The 14,639-nt window shown below is 40.3% G+C and overlaps 1 protein-coding gene across 6 annotated transcripts in view; it reads left to right on the top strand.

The window, feature by feature from the left end:
- Positions 1 to 14,217, top strand: part of LOC122569555 (BTB/POZ domain-containing protein KCTD1) — a 40,486-nt gene extending 26,269 nt beyond the window's left edge. For all 6 annotated transcript variants that reach the window (XM_043730759.1, XM_043730763.1, XM_043730762.1 and 3 more), the window contains 2 exons: positions 10,842 to 11,047; positions 12,053 to 14,217. In XM_043730759.1, the coding sequence (XP_043586694.1) occupies positions 10,842 to 11,047; positions 12,053 to 12,561 (715 nt within the window). In that variant the 3' untranslated portion in view covers positions 12,562 to 14,217. The remainder of the gene's footprint in view (positions 1 to 10,841; positions 11,048 to 12,052) is intronic.
- The last annotated feature ends 422 nt before the right edge of the window (positions 14,218 to 14,639 follow it).

Raw genomic sequence — 14,639 nt, 5'->3', positions numbered from 1 at the left:
TACTTAAACTAACGATCTATCGAAAATAAGTTAACCCCTCTCTTTCATATTTGGAAATTTATTGTTTCGCAATAAATATCGTACATGAAATAAGCAAACTGTCGAGAAAATATCCACCGTGTTTGGGGAGATTTTATCGCTTGGGAATAAAATATTGTGCTTGAGATACTAAGGTCTCGATAATGTGAAATCTTCCCTATCGTATTTAAAGCTTTATAATCTTAAAATATCGCTCTTAGAGAGAGTGATTTTTCAAAAATAAATTACGTCTTCTGCATTCTATTTCAATTTTTATCCTTTTGAACCATTTACAAATATCACTGCGAATGCTAGGATGAAACTGGCGAATAAATTGTCTACATATATAAACCTCGGAAACCGAAGGTTTTGTATCAAAGCGGCTCCGCGTCCGCGCGAAAACCGTTTCCACAGTCCGAAGAATTCCGCCGCGAGAGAGTAGAAAGGGAGCGTGATGTCCGGATCGCGGAAACGTGACCATCGACAACGCTCCAGGATGTTCGTAGCAGGCAATATCTCAGGGAACATATCGCTCGCAATCAGGCACACCGTTACTATGCTCGACAGTGTCCAAAGGCTATTTGCGGTATACCCGTGTACTTTATGCATAAAAGAGACGTAACGTGAAAGCACAACCACACTTTGTACCGAGAAGAGACTTTAATCTCTTCGAACCATCCTCCCAATCCCTCGATTAGAAAAATCTTCCTCGAGTCCAACACCTAAGAAATCAAACAATGCCATCGATGTTGAATTTCGCGAGATACCTGAGTATAACGGACGTGCAACACAGCTCTTTGGCGTCTTTCCATTAACTTTACTTCGTTGAGTGTATCAAGCTGCTGAATCTACACGCACGAGTACACAAACAGATCTCATCGATCGACAACGTGATAAATCACCAGTTCATCGGACTCGACGTTAATAAATTTCGATTTGAGCCGAGCATCGCGCCTTTCTTTAGTTCCTCTCACGGCGGTTACCTTTCGGATGGTAGCGTAACACGGTAGAGCATAAAATGGCACCGCGATACAGTTACATGCTCATCCGACGATATTCATGCCGATGCTCGTTACGATCCACCATCCGTAAGCTAACTAACCTGGACGTGGATGGATATCCGGTGCCTCGGCTAGGGTTAAGAGAATCATTAAGTCGTCCGCGCGGCGTAGGTTCCAGCGAAACCGAGCAAATTCATGGCAAAGTTAATTCTAATTGGCAAGAGAATGCCTCCTATCGTTAACGGAATCATTAACCGAGTCGCTGGTGCTCGATTTTTCCTTCTTCGACCGCGATGAGCTTGGGAATGCTCATAAGAGGATCTCGTTAAGCGAACTGTCTCGTTTGTTAATTTCATGAGATATGGTCCTCGCTATATCAACGAGGAAAATCGTGGATGTCGACTTTTTGGTAGCGATCCAGCGACACGTAAGAACATGTGATCTTTATTAAATTAAAACTATAATCCTTATCACGGACATAACTCGACTCGTCATAACGCGATGGATTAAACAACATGGATCGTTTGCCGCCAGTTCGTATCGATTATGCGATAACACGGTTAATGAAGTATTGAAGATAAGAGAAGCAGAGCAAAGAGACGAGATTCGAACTGGACGAGATAAAACTGGATTTGACTCCTGTCGCGGTTGGTTTCGCGCTCGGTCGAACCGTCGAGACGTAGCTTGGCTTCGTTTTCGATCGATCAGCGGTCAGATTCGCATCGTTCGTTTGGATTTTAATCGGTGGGAACGCTGGAAGCGAAGGTAAACGACAGGCGAGGATAAGTGTCGCGACGTGACGCACAAGAATCGAGAGAAAAGAGCCGGAGAAGTGAGGCCAATCAGCCCGTGGATATATCGTAGAAAACCGCCTGGCAACCTCTCCGCCATCTCCTTCGACACGCTCCATTGCACCTTCCTCCTTCATTATTCGCCGTCGACCTTATTGTTTTGTCGAAAGTATCGCCAGATTACCGTACGCTCGATCGTATCGCTATTAGAGTAGGAACGCGACAGAATCGCGCGACAAGGTCTTTCGTGAGAATGATCTGATGGAAATATGCTAAAGGAATTTCTACTACCGTGTTACACGTTACCCTTTTCTTCTATTTTGATTCTTCAAACACCTTGTATCGGTATTTTGTACTTTTACCACTTTATACGAGCAGAGTTTGCTCGACTCAATTTGTCTGCAAGGAATGTATCGGCCTAATTATGGAAAGTATTGCATGAAGCGATTATTTACTGTTCAGTTTTGAGAGGAAGAGGAGAAACATACGAGAGAACTGATCAGACATAATATCCTCGTTTAGCGGTCCCCTATTTTCTTACGTGTTGTTTCATGTGTGTTAAATTTGTATTATAGTTTGGAAGATTATAAAACATAATTGGACACGGCTACACATAGCTGAATATGGTTTCTTTTTGTTTATTTGCAATGATCGTGATTATAGCAATTTCAAATTAAGAGACCATCTGGTTAATAGAAAATACGATATTGAGGAAAGTGATTAGCGAATTATTAATTATATTTAGCGAATACAGTAGATCGCCGTGTATTGGAAAGAAATTATAGTTGGAGATCGATTAGCTGAACTGATGCTAGAACAATTCGTTTGTTTGGACGTGGGAGGAAAATCAGTGAACTTCTGTTATATGAATTATTTATCCTTCGTCGAGTTCAGATAGATTAAATGAATAATGAATATACCTGTGAATGAATAAAAATTCAAAATATGTACCTACTTAGTAAAATACAAAGGTTGTTTGATTGAAATAAAATTAATGAGAAGGAAATGAAAGCATCATTCTCCTTTCTTTAGTCTTGCAGATATAAGTTATTCACTTCCTGGTGTAGCCATCGTATGCATTTTACATACGCTCGAAGCAAAAAAGAAGAACACAACAGCGAAAGGCAGTAAAAGTCGCGATCGTTCCAATGCATAGCGCATTGTATGATAAGTAAGTTACACCTTTCACCCATTAAACGCAGGGCAAATCGCGCTTAAAACATCTAACTTGATTTAATTCAACGCTGCAACGCGACTCGCTTGAAACATTTTAATGAGCGACTGCTATGTCGATATTAACTTGCAAGAAAAATACATAGTTAAAGATCATACGAACCAAGCTATTACAAAATTTTTCTACAAAATTGACAAAAACTACAAACTTGTAAAGTCGTGTACATTTAAATTAAAAAATTTATTCTGTACGTATCTTCAGAGAAATTTCCCTCATAGAAGAAAGTTCAAAGAATATTACTTTCCAAGATAAATATCTCCTTTTGAAAAATAAAAATTCTCTATTTGATTTGGAAGAAAAGATATCTAACGATAATAATCCCGCAGAAGCGATATTGAAACGGTGAAAAATAATCCGGTACCCCTGTGTTACTCGCAAAATTGATTTACGCCAGGTAAATTATCGTCGACACATAACGGAATCGCTGGAGATCGCATCGAAGATAGTCGTTTCCCAACCTGAGACACCTACAAGGATTTATACGCCACTCTTCGAGAAATGAACGACAATGGACAGCAACCATAATGATTGCGATGATGGATAGATAAGATTACGACCATGAGCAAGTTGCGGGATAACCACTCGCAAACCCTCGCCTCGTTGAATATGGTTCCTAAATCAAGCTTTACTGAAACAGACGGAAAAAATGATTATATGTACACACAATTCCATATTATAGTCGGATATTGCAACAGAAAGTTACTCCTCTTGATGGCATCATAAATATCAAATGAAGCTTTATATTAATCATAATACGATGTTTAATGTCTACGGAAACAATTTAGGAATTCTTGAGTGTACGATAATACCTTCAGAAATTTATAATGAATTGCATTGAGTTATTAGAGACTAAATCTGTGGAATTGCTCTTATCTTCTATCGACTCTTTATTTATGAAGCGTTTAATTGAAAATGGAAAATCTCATATTTCCATAAAAGATATCAGATAAATTTCTAGTATGGAGAATATTCGGAATCGAGATAGAAATCAATTGATGGAAATGATACGAAGACGCTGTGACGCCTGTTGGATTCTAGGGATCCTTAGGATACTCCACTAGTGATCTCTACGATTCAGGATTTTTGGGGTCACATGATTTTCTGAATCTTCAGAAGTGTCAAGGACCATGGAGGATTTAGGATTTCTAGAATTCCTACAATCTTCCGGGTATTCAGAATCTTTCGTGATTATGGAACCTCCCAAATCTATTATAGGTCATTGGTCTCCCATTCTCAATTGGTTGATCGTTTCAATTATTTCTAGAGTCTCGGAAATCTTCAGACTCTAGCATCTTTCGCGTCATTAGGATCTTCAGAGTTTCCGGAGTCGTCGAGGTCTCCTGGATATATATATTTTTAACTGTTCATTAAAATTAAAGAATGTATCTGTTAAAATGCATATGAATAGTCGTTCGACCAATTTGTAAATTCAATGAATTATTCTGCAGAATTAAACATTCCCTCCGTCGAATACAACAAGTTCGCAACCAAAAAACTACTTGTATATTCGTCTTTTATTTTATCATATTCATTTTTTCTACGCTGTTTTTATAAAAATGATCCAATCACGTAAGTATAGAAAGTCTTGTAAACTTGGAAATTTTATTTATTATCCAACGATGAAACATCAATTGCAGCATAAAGTCAAAGGATTTATCCATTCTGAACAGAACTCAACGACGTCATCGTATTAACCACGTATTCAAGTCGTTCTATTCTAAAACTAATCCGAGCGGCCAGCATGGTTTTCCGTCAGATATTTTCAGAAATTACGTAACCACCGATCATTAGTTTGCGCTTCCGGTATCACGTAATCCCTAAAACATCGTCCATCATTCTGCCGGGCCGGAGAGTCCTGTTGAAGACTTAGCAAGGCCCTCGGGCTATCCCATAGAGATCCAGCTAGTCCTCGTTTCCTCGCCCTTCAGTCCAGCACGTGCAATTTGCCCAACTCTGACAAAGCGATCCTGTATTGGTCGAGACGTTTCGTTCATGCACACATACACACATATGTGAACTCTTGAGTCCATTGTCGTTCGCATGCACCGAACGACGGCATATATTTTATGCACCTCTCGTACCAGCTTGTAACCGTGTAGTATTACCAAGCTCGAGTGACTCTTATTGTTAACTTTCCACGCTGGAACAAAGAATGTAAAACAAGTTTATAAGCCATTGATTGTAACAAAAGAAAAGTGAATTCTCGCTCGTGGAGCGGATACAAAAAAAGAAAAAAAGTATATTTACGAAAGAGAGGAATGAGAAACGATTGTCGACAAAAGCAGTGCTAGTATTACAAAGAACGTTTGTAGATGGTACAGAAAAAGAATTAAAAAAGGGAGGTATGTAGAAGGCTTTAAATTCTGATTAGATGAAGAAAGTTGTAATAAAGAGATTGTAGAATCTTCGGATCGTTGGTTCGCTTGAAATTTTGCACACTAATAGATTTTGTCATTTTATTTACAAATATTTTACACTCCAAACTTGTTATGAAGTTAGATACTTAATATTTGTTGTAAAAAAGATTTGAGGCTTGCAGTATTCATTGAGAGGAATGAAAAATACTTAATCATACATAGTAGTAGTAATAGTAATAGTAATAGTAGTAGTACTACTCACTTATAGAGATAGATTTTACATCGAATGAGTTGTTTTTGCGATTTACGTTGATTAAATATCCTTTAAATATCTGTCGTTTTAGCTAACAACTACAAACCCCTAAAATTAGATCCCTTTTTCCTTCGCAATTTACCATAAAATATCAAACGAACGCCAAAAGCGGTAGCTCCAGCTATCCAAACATTCACGCAGACGTAAGCAGAGTATCACAGCGAAAGTAATCAAGAAAAGGTAGATCAAGACAGCTTCAGGGGGCACGATTTGAGCAGCGTATTCACGCATCTACATAATCACGCTGGTATAAAGTCAGTCACGGTTGTTCACGTTGTACACACCCACATAAGAAGGTTATAGTTGTGTGTGTATACCAAAAGCAGAGCAGGAATCTGAGTGATGTGAGCCGATCGTTTAGCGTTTTCCCATAGCGAGCGGATCTGACCCGGGATCGGACCTCGGCCGGTCGGTGGGCCCAAGAAATCGCCCCAGGTAATCACGGCGCTCGTCCTCCGCCCCTGGTACCGTTTCCTCCCCCGCACACCCACCCTTTCCAAGCCAGGATCCCCACGAACAACGCGCTCTTGGCCTTCTGGCACATACATCCTGCCCTTCTTTCCCCTTTTGTTCCTCGTCCGTACTTTCTCGCTTTTTTCACCTCTCAACACCAACCTCGCCTCTCCTATCCACCACCATCAGCTTCACCTTCGTTTCTTCTTCTCTTCTTCGTCATCTTGTTCATCTTCCAGCCTGGCCTCCTTTTCGCTGCGTCAGCATCGCCCATTGTACGTTTTAATAAGGAAACGAAGTGGTCGTCTATGAAACGATCGTATGTTTTATATCATACGATGCACAGAAGAATCTTTGTTTTCCGTCAAATCGAAATTTAGTAGAAATTTGAATCATAATTGGATTTCACCTTGGATCGTGATAACGACAGACGCTGCTGTCTCTCGTGGCCCCTATAGGGTACTGATTTTGATCCCTACGTATATCGTAAAACTTCATCGCAAATAAGAAGGTCCTTTAACTTTCTCGACCATCCGAACCTTATATGTCCTTAAATGGCATACTCGAAGATATTTCAGTGAACTTTTGCAGATTTTGTTACTTATTCAAAATATACGGAAATCGCGCCAAACTCGAAAGACCTAAGTGCGACACCTTACAGTTTCTAAAGAAATAATCTAAAAGCAATAGTTCTGTCACAGCAGAATTTCTAGTACATGCCCTCCCTTACGTTACAACCGGATTAGGACCAGCAGTCGGAACGCAAAGAAACGCTGCATTCGGTTCTATCTCTTTGACGAACGATAGACGTTCGCTATAAAACTCGTGGCGCGGCAACGAGCAACTAATATTCGATAATGTTTTTCTTTTTGAAACGGAGAATTTCCGACCCAGGATTCACAGAATTTTCATTTTCTCGGGCGAGCAACCTTCTCATCCTTCGGTCTCGACTTTCGCGGTGCCGTCGAAAAGAACGAGACAGAACGAGGCAGAGTAAAAGAGACGGAGGATCGTCTCTCGGCCCGTATACACGTCTATACGACGCTATCGTCGTACCTACCCCGCGGTATTTTCTCTTTCTCTCTTCCCCGCTGAAGTCAGATCGCCCACGGGCCTACACCAGGCCGTCGTTATTATATGTTATCGCCGTGGAAGGTATGGGAACCGGCCTGAGGGGGCACCGGATACCTACGTCGGTATTTCCCCCTCGTTGTGCCATAACGCACCATCGAGGTACACGAAGAACCGAGCTCTCCAGCTCTTGTTCCCTTTCTATCTCTATCTCTCTCTCTCTCTCTTTCCACCTTTCTCCTCTCTTTCTTTCATCTCGCTCAACGTGCTCGTTCTCCCGGCGGCCTTCGTCTTTAGCGCGCTCTTCTTCCTCCTGTGTCCCTCTCTCGTCCTTTTTCCAGGGCACTCGTCTATTATATGCTAAATTACGACGACCTTCGGCCGCGCACGCAGAACGTACCGCCTCTGCTATTGAAAAGCGCATCGATGCCTCTCTCGATACCGGATGACACGATCACGCGTGGGGGTTGAAACAAATTTGAAAGTTGAGAAAGCTGGGGATCACAGGGTTATTTAAAATTGACCGGCTTCTTCGTAATGCATGGGTGAAGGTTTGTTGTCTTTGATTAATTAGCGCGAATTGTCTTCGATTAATTTGATTGACCTCCACGAGAAACTGTGAAATTAATTATTAGATATATTTGAAGAGCACGCGAGAGGAACACGACAAGCCTGTTCTAATGGTAATTTCTCGATCTCGAACAAGTTGCCTGGTTCATAAATGCAAGTTTTCTGAAAGTAGGTAATAAATTTACAAAGTTCCGTAAACGGTCAAGTCATCTCTTCGAGTGAGTTTCTTCAATAAATGAATAAGTCCACGATCAATCTGTTTCTTACGATGAACAGCAGTTTCTTCTAGGTGGATGTATCTTTCAATTTTCAAGATGACTTTTATTTTTTTAAATCAAACAGTAGCTGCCTCTTTTTAGTTAGCCGCGTTATTTATATACTTACGTACTATTGTACTATTATATATATATAAATTAATTGTACTTCAAATTTCCTCACATAAGAATTATTGTTCACTTGGCGAACAAATTCAATCGAGTTACTGAAAAAACAAAGTGTTACCATGCCAATTAACACGAGTAATCTAACAGCAAACTTTCTCATGAACGATACATCGCAGCTGTAAAATATAAGAGTTGACTATTATATCATTTGTCTGGGATAAAATTCCCAGACACTCGATGCAACGCGTTGGAAAATGTCACCAGGCACTTTCTAAATCTGAGTCGCAAAAGGTGGCACGGTTGGACCGCAGCTATCGCATCCGCATCCGCATCCGCATCCGTATGCCTCTTCGATATACATACATTGGCGTGTTCCTGTTATCGTCACGCCTCTAGATCACCAGAACTCATTTCCTTAATCTCTCTTCCTTGTTCGTGTTTTATTTTCTTTTAACGAACCGTTCGTAGCCAGCCACGTTATCCCGTTATCCCGATTCATCCCGCGTCCGACCTTTCTCCATCCTGGCCGATCCAGAAGGCATTCGTTCCAGCAGCTTTCACGAAAATGATAGCGGTTGTACGTCTGTTCACCTCCGGCATAGTAGCCGCAATAAAGAGATGAAACTCGAAGCCGAGCGATGCTGATAATCGATCCGGTTGCCACGGGATTAAGCGATCGAAATCGCGCGCGTAATAAGCAACCCCCCGAAAAGTATTTTAATAATCGCGCCAATTTCGATCGTATCTTCGCTTTATTTTGTGACTTCATTGCGTCGATCGGATGATTCGAGTAAATTTGATCGATTCTCGTCGATATTGGACTTTCTTTTAACAATCGAACAAATTTTCGTAGTACTCGTAACATGCAAATTCTGGCAGAATGTTGCAGCTGTTGGCCGTTTATCGGTATACAGATAATCGGGTCAAAGCTTATGGTAAATGTTATGGCGGAAGATGTACCCAGAATTGTGTTTCAGGGTTAAAGAGACGCCTCGCTGGTGCATCCGAGTTTACGACCGACTCGACAATGACAATTTCGACGTAGTTTTTTTACTGAAACCACCGCTTTTCATTCACATAACCGACGAGCCGTTTCTTTCAAAAATTTCCATTAGGTTTTCATTAATCCAATAAAATAATAACCGAACGCGCCGATACCCTTTAGTTAGCGGCACATTCGAGCCGCATATATGACAAAATGTGCATTTACGAGGTGACATTAATCGATCCGGCTGCGTCGGTGATCGTCAATTAAAGCGAACTAAGGGAGGTGACTCGGTTAAAAAAATTGTTAGCCCGGAACAGCTGCGGCTCTCTTGGTCGCAACGCTACCGACGTAACTCGGAGCGATTTTGGCAGGTGACCGGAATATCGGCACCTGCCTCGCCTCGACGAGACCTCTTCAATGCGAAAGTATAATTTATATGTCGCCGAGTACGAACGGCAGCGTACCCCCTTCGGTAAAATTGCTCGAGGATTTATCGAGTCAGTCGATCAGCGAGATTTAAAAACGAACAAAACGAAATACCGTAAGCGTGTAACAAGCTTACAAACGACATCGTTTTATTCTAGAAATTAAGGAACATGGCAACTTAGCAAACAGATTTTCGAATCCAGATCACTCACATGGGTGTCGAACGAATTTATCTCTTTACATTTAGCTTTCAATTCTTTGGGCCATAGTAGGATAAAAAGTAGCCTATCTTTTTCCAGTACTTATGACGTACATGCACAGTGGGATGTTTTTCATCCCACTTTGAAATATTAAGATAATTCAAAGCACAGCGGTTTACAGCGGTTAACCGATTTCGTTTTGTCACAGATATGAATAACACTCGTTTAATAGGTGCACAGGAAAGAACATGTATTAATTCAGCCGGTACGTGTTCATAACTCATCCGGAGTGGTCGTAATTTTAAATAAAATGTCTGTGCAATTAGAGTCTTTTTTTGTATTAAAATTCTGTATCCCAAAGAGTTAAGTTACAGCATGGAATAAAATATCGAATGTGCAAACTTTTTAATGAAGTATCATTAGATTAATAAATTATGGACGGATACATATAATGGTTAAAGACGTCAATGCATCCCGTGCTCTGTAGAATCCAAGAGCTTTTAGAATAATGTCAATTGCGAATTTTCTTCCTTTAAAAAATTCTTTAGTGAAAAATCTATTGAAGTAAAGGAAAGTACTATTACTGATGCTCATAATATTAATTCTATCGTGTGGTTCGGTACGCCTAGATACATTTGGACAGATATTAATTCTAAATTAACAATACAAATTAGCATGAAATACAATATGTATCTAGATATATACAATTGGACAAATAAATTTTTGATCCGTAATGTATGTATACGGCAAAATCTCACTGTTATAGACCATTGATATGCTTGAAATAAAAAAGATACATTCCATCTGTTTCACATGCTTTTACATAAATAACAAAGTATCTGTGAAACGTTCGTGCAGCAATGGTCATTAGTTATGACACGTAATACATCATATGTCATCTGTAGAAGACATTCAGAATATTCATCGCTTAAAGATTTAATATAAGGAAAAGTTATTTTAAGCACCTTAACCATAGATTATCGAGGAAAGATACTTTCAAAGTAGAATAAATATTCTTCTAACGTGTATCTTTCAGGTATCCCGAGTCAAGACTAGCAAAATTATTCAACGGAAGCATCCCCATCGTACTGGACTCCCTGAAGCAACATTACTTCATCGACAGGGATGGCGGCATGTTCAGACATATCCTAAATTTCATGAGAAACTCCCGTCTACTAATACCAGACAATTTCGCCGATCTGGATCTGCTTTTAGAAGAAGCACGATACTTCGATATTGCGCGTAAGAGAAACTCTCTCGTCTTATCTTTGATCGTCGTAGTCCTCTGATACGTAGTCCTTTAATTTCCATGCGATTAATTCTTTTCAAACGGTCCTTTCAACGGTCAATTACTCAACGGAGAGGCGTACCGTTAAATACGAACAAGAAGAAAGTATTCAAATTGACGAGAGAGCCGGTATTACTTAATCTCGTATAAAAATCTTTGTGGTTTGGACGGACAACTTCCTTTGGCTTCTGTAAGAAGGAGAAAAGGGGAACGAGAGATCATGGTTCACCAACGATAAATCATGTTATCTGCATGGCAGAATCTCTTCTCAGATCATTTTTCCTGCCATTAACCGCTAATACCAGCAGCGTTAAAAGATCGCATTATAATGCATTAAAACGGGTAATATCTTGATGAACGAGAGCCACAGCGAAAGCACACGGGACTCGTGAAATCCCAACGGCTCACGGTATCGTTCGATCACGATCACGTCTCCTTGTCTCCAGTGTGTGCGATCGAGAAAAAGGTAAACAGAAGCGCAGTAATATATTAATCAATATTCGAGAATTCGGTACCGAGGTAAAGAGAAAGGAGACAATATCATTTCCGAAGATTCTTGTCCAATCCTACCACATTCAACATTGTACTTCTACGTATTACCAAGTAGTTAAATAACGAGCGTGTTTGTTTCCGGTAAAACCGATCCTGATCTTTATTACATTATTTCTTCTTCGAAAATCAGATAAAACATGTTTCTATTATTGATAGGCTGGAGATTTTTTATGTATTTATGGGAAATTTGAAAATGAAATACGCAAAAATATATAACACATTACCTATTATCACATCTAATAGATGAAAAAGATCCTTTGCCTGTATCCCATTTTTCAATTATATTCGTAGAAATCTGAATTCGCATAAATATCTGCAGCCTGACTAGCAACACACACATCACTTTAAATATCTATCCACTCATCTTCCAAATTCCGAATGAACTCATCTCTACATTGTTTTTCCAGCTATGTGCAGGCAGCTGGAGCAAATGAAAAAGGAGCGTATAAAAAACGGTTCCACGACGACCACCACGATGTCTTCTTCGTCCCCGAGTCCACCGCCAACAAATCAACTAGGCAACCGTGGCACAGGATGCACAACGCTGCCGTGTAACCGAGACTCTGACAAAATCCGCGCCAACGAAGGGAATTGTAACTTCGAGTGCGTCGCCCTTCACGTCAGCCCAGATCTGGGGGAACGAGTTATGCTGTCTGGCGGTCGCGCGTTGCTGGACGAGGTGTTTCCGGAAACGACCCAGGCGGTAATCGACGCTCGATCTGGCGTTGCTTGGCACCAACAGGACGCTCGTCACGTTATCAGGTTCCCATTGAATGGTTACTGCAAACTGAACTCCGTGCAGGCCATCACCAGGCTTTTAAACGCGGGATTCCGCGTGGTAGCCAGCAATGGCGGCGGCGTGGAAGGACAACAATTCTCGGAGTACCTATTCGTTCGACAGGCTATCAACACTTGACGGAGCACCGCTCATCAGCGGAAGACTAGCTCGAGGACGGTTCGTTGCCTTCAACGTGACCACGATCCCGAGTGAAACTGTCCAGGAGAACTCTTCAAGACTGCGTCACGAACGATGATGATCCGATTGTTCTGGCGGACGGAGCACCTTCGTGTCCGAACTGTTGCGCGAAGATAAGATATCGTAACTGTACGTTGATTCTTCGTTCGAGGGAATACGATGACCGTCGGTGATGGAACAGTTTGTACTTTCTTATAATATAGCGGTTCCCCATGTTCTTTGGATCGACGAATTTTAATTCATTCTTTTATCCTTATTAAGGACCAACGTTGAGTTAACGCAAAATTCATCGAATTCGCTTAGTATATTACTTTCTTCACCACCAGATTTTGCATTTAGATTCTACGATTTTATAAAATTTAAAGAAATGTAAGTACTTGTGATGTTATGATAAACTATTATTGCGTGGTCCTTAATGAGTTAAATCGACCGATCTTGACTCTGACAATTGGATAGGCAATCATGTAATCGTAAATTTCATTTCCTTTTGCGATTCTTGTATTCTGTGATATATATCGAGTTTCGGGGATTCCTTTCGTCGATAGGTGTTTAATTATATGGACCACTGCTGTGGTTCTATCTATTACCTGGGTAGAAAGAGACAATTATATATGTATAATTAGGTTTTGCAGGGTATGTATATTCTTGATAGAAGGTTTCGATTTTTGTCCAGATTTCCAACTACAGTTACGATAATGAATAACAAATGTAACGAGTATTTACACTTTTGTATCGAATTGATGAAATCGATGCTTAAATTTAGTTTAATTACGTGAGGGAAGTCAAAGAAGAACAGTCGTTGTATTCTTGGAAATCATTTGGAATAAAATCGAAGTTCATTTACGCTGAATTTTATTCGATAATTCCGAACGTTTAATGAATCGAGTGCCTTGAGTTACTACGCGTCTTTACGTTACAGATGTTCGACTCTGCATAACGTTAATGAAATTACGACTGGTGCGGCGTGTAATTTATAATTATAAGAATTACCGTTAAAATCGTTTCAATTCTTTAAGAAAATCGGGCTAAGAAATATAATCTTCGCGGTTATGTATCGTCGAACGGTATCATCACGCACGCTCGTGACCCACTTATGCATATAAGTACGTCGGGTGTGCTGCTTCTTACTTTGCTCTTATTTAATAAGGTGTATCTATATGTATTTAAATGCCATATTAATTAATGTAAATACCGCGAATAAACGTGTATCTATATCGATATATAAATATATATATATAAAAACTGCCGACATCTAGATGCGGAACATTCGACAACGAAATAATTCGCGTTGATCTCATCGACTCAAGCTGTGTTTCTAATTAAATAAATTAGACAGAAGCGACCTTCTACCACGAGAGAAACGAAAGAATAAAATTAACAAAAGGAAAAAAGAAAAGAAAGGAAGTTCTTCGTATCGTTTTTCTTAATTCGAAGCTTCGCTAAAGTCTCACGAGTTCTTATCCGCTTCACCGACTGTCCCGGTTATTAACGCGTTGAAAGAAGGAGAATAGTTTCTAATCTTCGATAAGGCACTTGCTACGATAACTATCGTTTCGATTGATTTAATAAAATGTTTATTACTTGAAACCGTGGAAACGATGGTGGTTTATTTCGCGCGAGTCGCGAATAACTCGTCACCCGAGTCACCGTTCCTTTCACCAATCGATGCATTAAATTTTTAAATTCACTAACGAAACGATTATGAGAGAAGCTAGACGTTATTTAAATGTCTGCTTGTTTGAGAGATACATCGGTCTATCCTCGCGATACGAGAGAGAAAGATCGTAACAGCGGCGAGGAGGACCGCAGGGTTCGGTCAGTTCTCGAGAGGAAAAATAAAATCTGACGGAGCAACCAGGCGGAATAAAACCATTAGTCGGACAATTCAGTTTTCGTAACGCTCCAGTATAAAAATTCGATAGGCTCTAAACTGGTTACGCGATATCTGCTTTCGGCTTTTCCACCTGATTGTGAGCAACTCGAGCGTCCCACACTCTGACCTTTCGCTCTGATGACTT

This window comes from Bombus pyrosoma, linkage group LG7 (assembly GCF_014825855.1).
Source record: "Bombus pyrosoma isolate SC7728 linkage group LG7, ASM1482585v1, whole genome shotgun sequence".
In the NCBI taxonomy this organism is placed as follows: domain Eukaryota; kingdom Metazoa; phylum Arthropoda; class Insecta; order Hymenoptera; family Apidae; genus Bombus; species Bombus pyrosoma.
The sequence above is the reverse complement of the archived record's forward strand: the minus strand, read 5'-3'. Positions and strand labels throughout refer to the sequence as shown.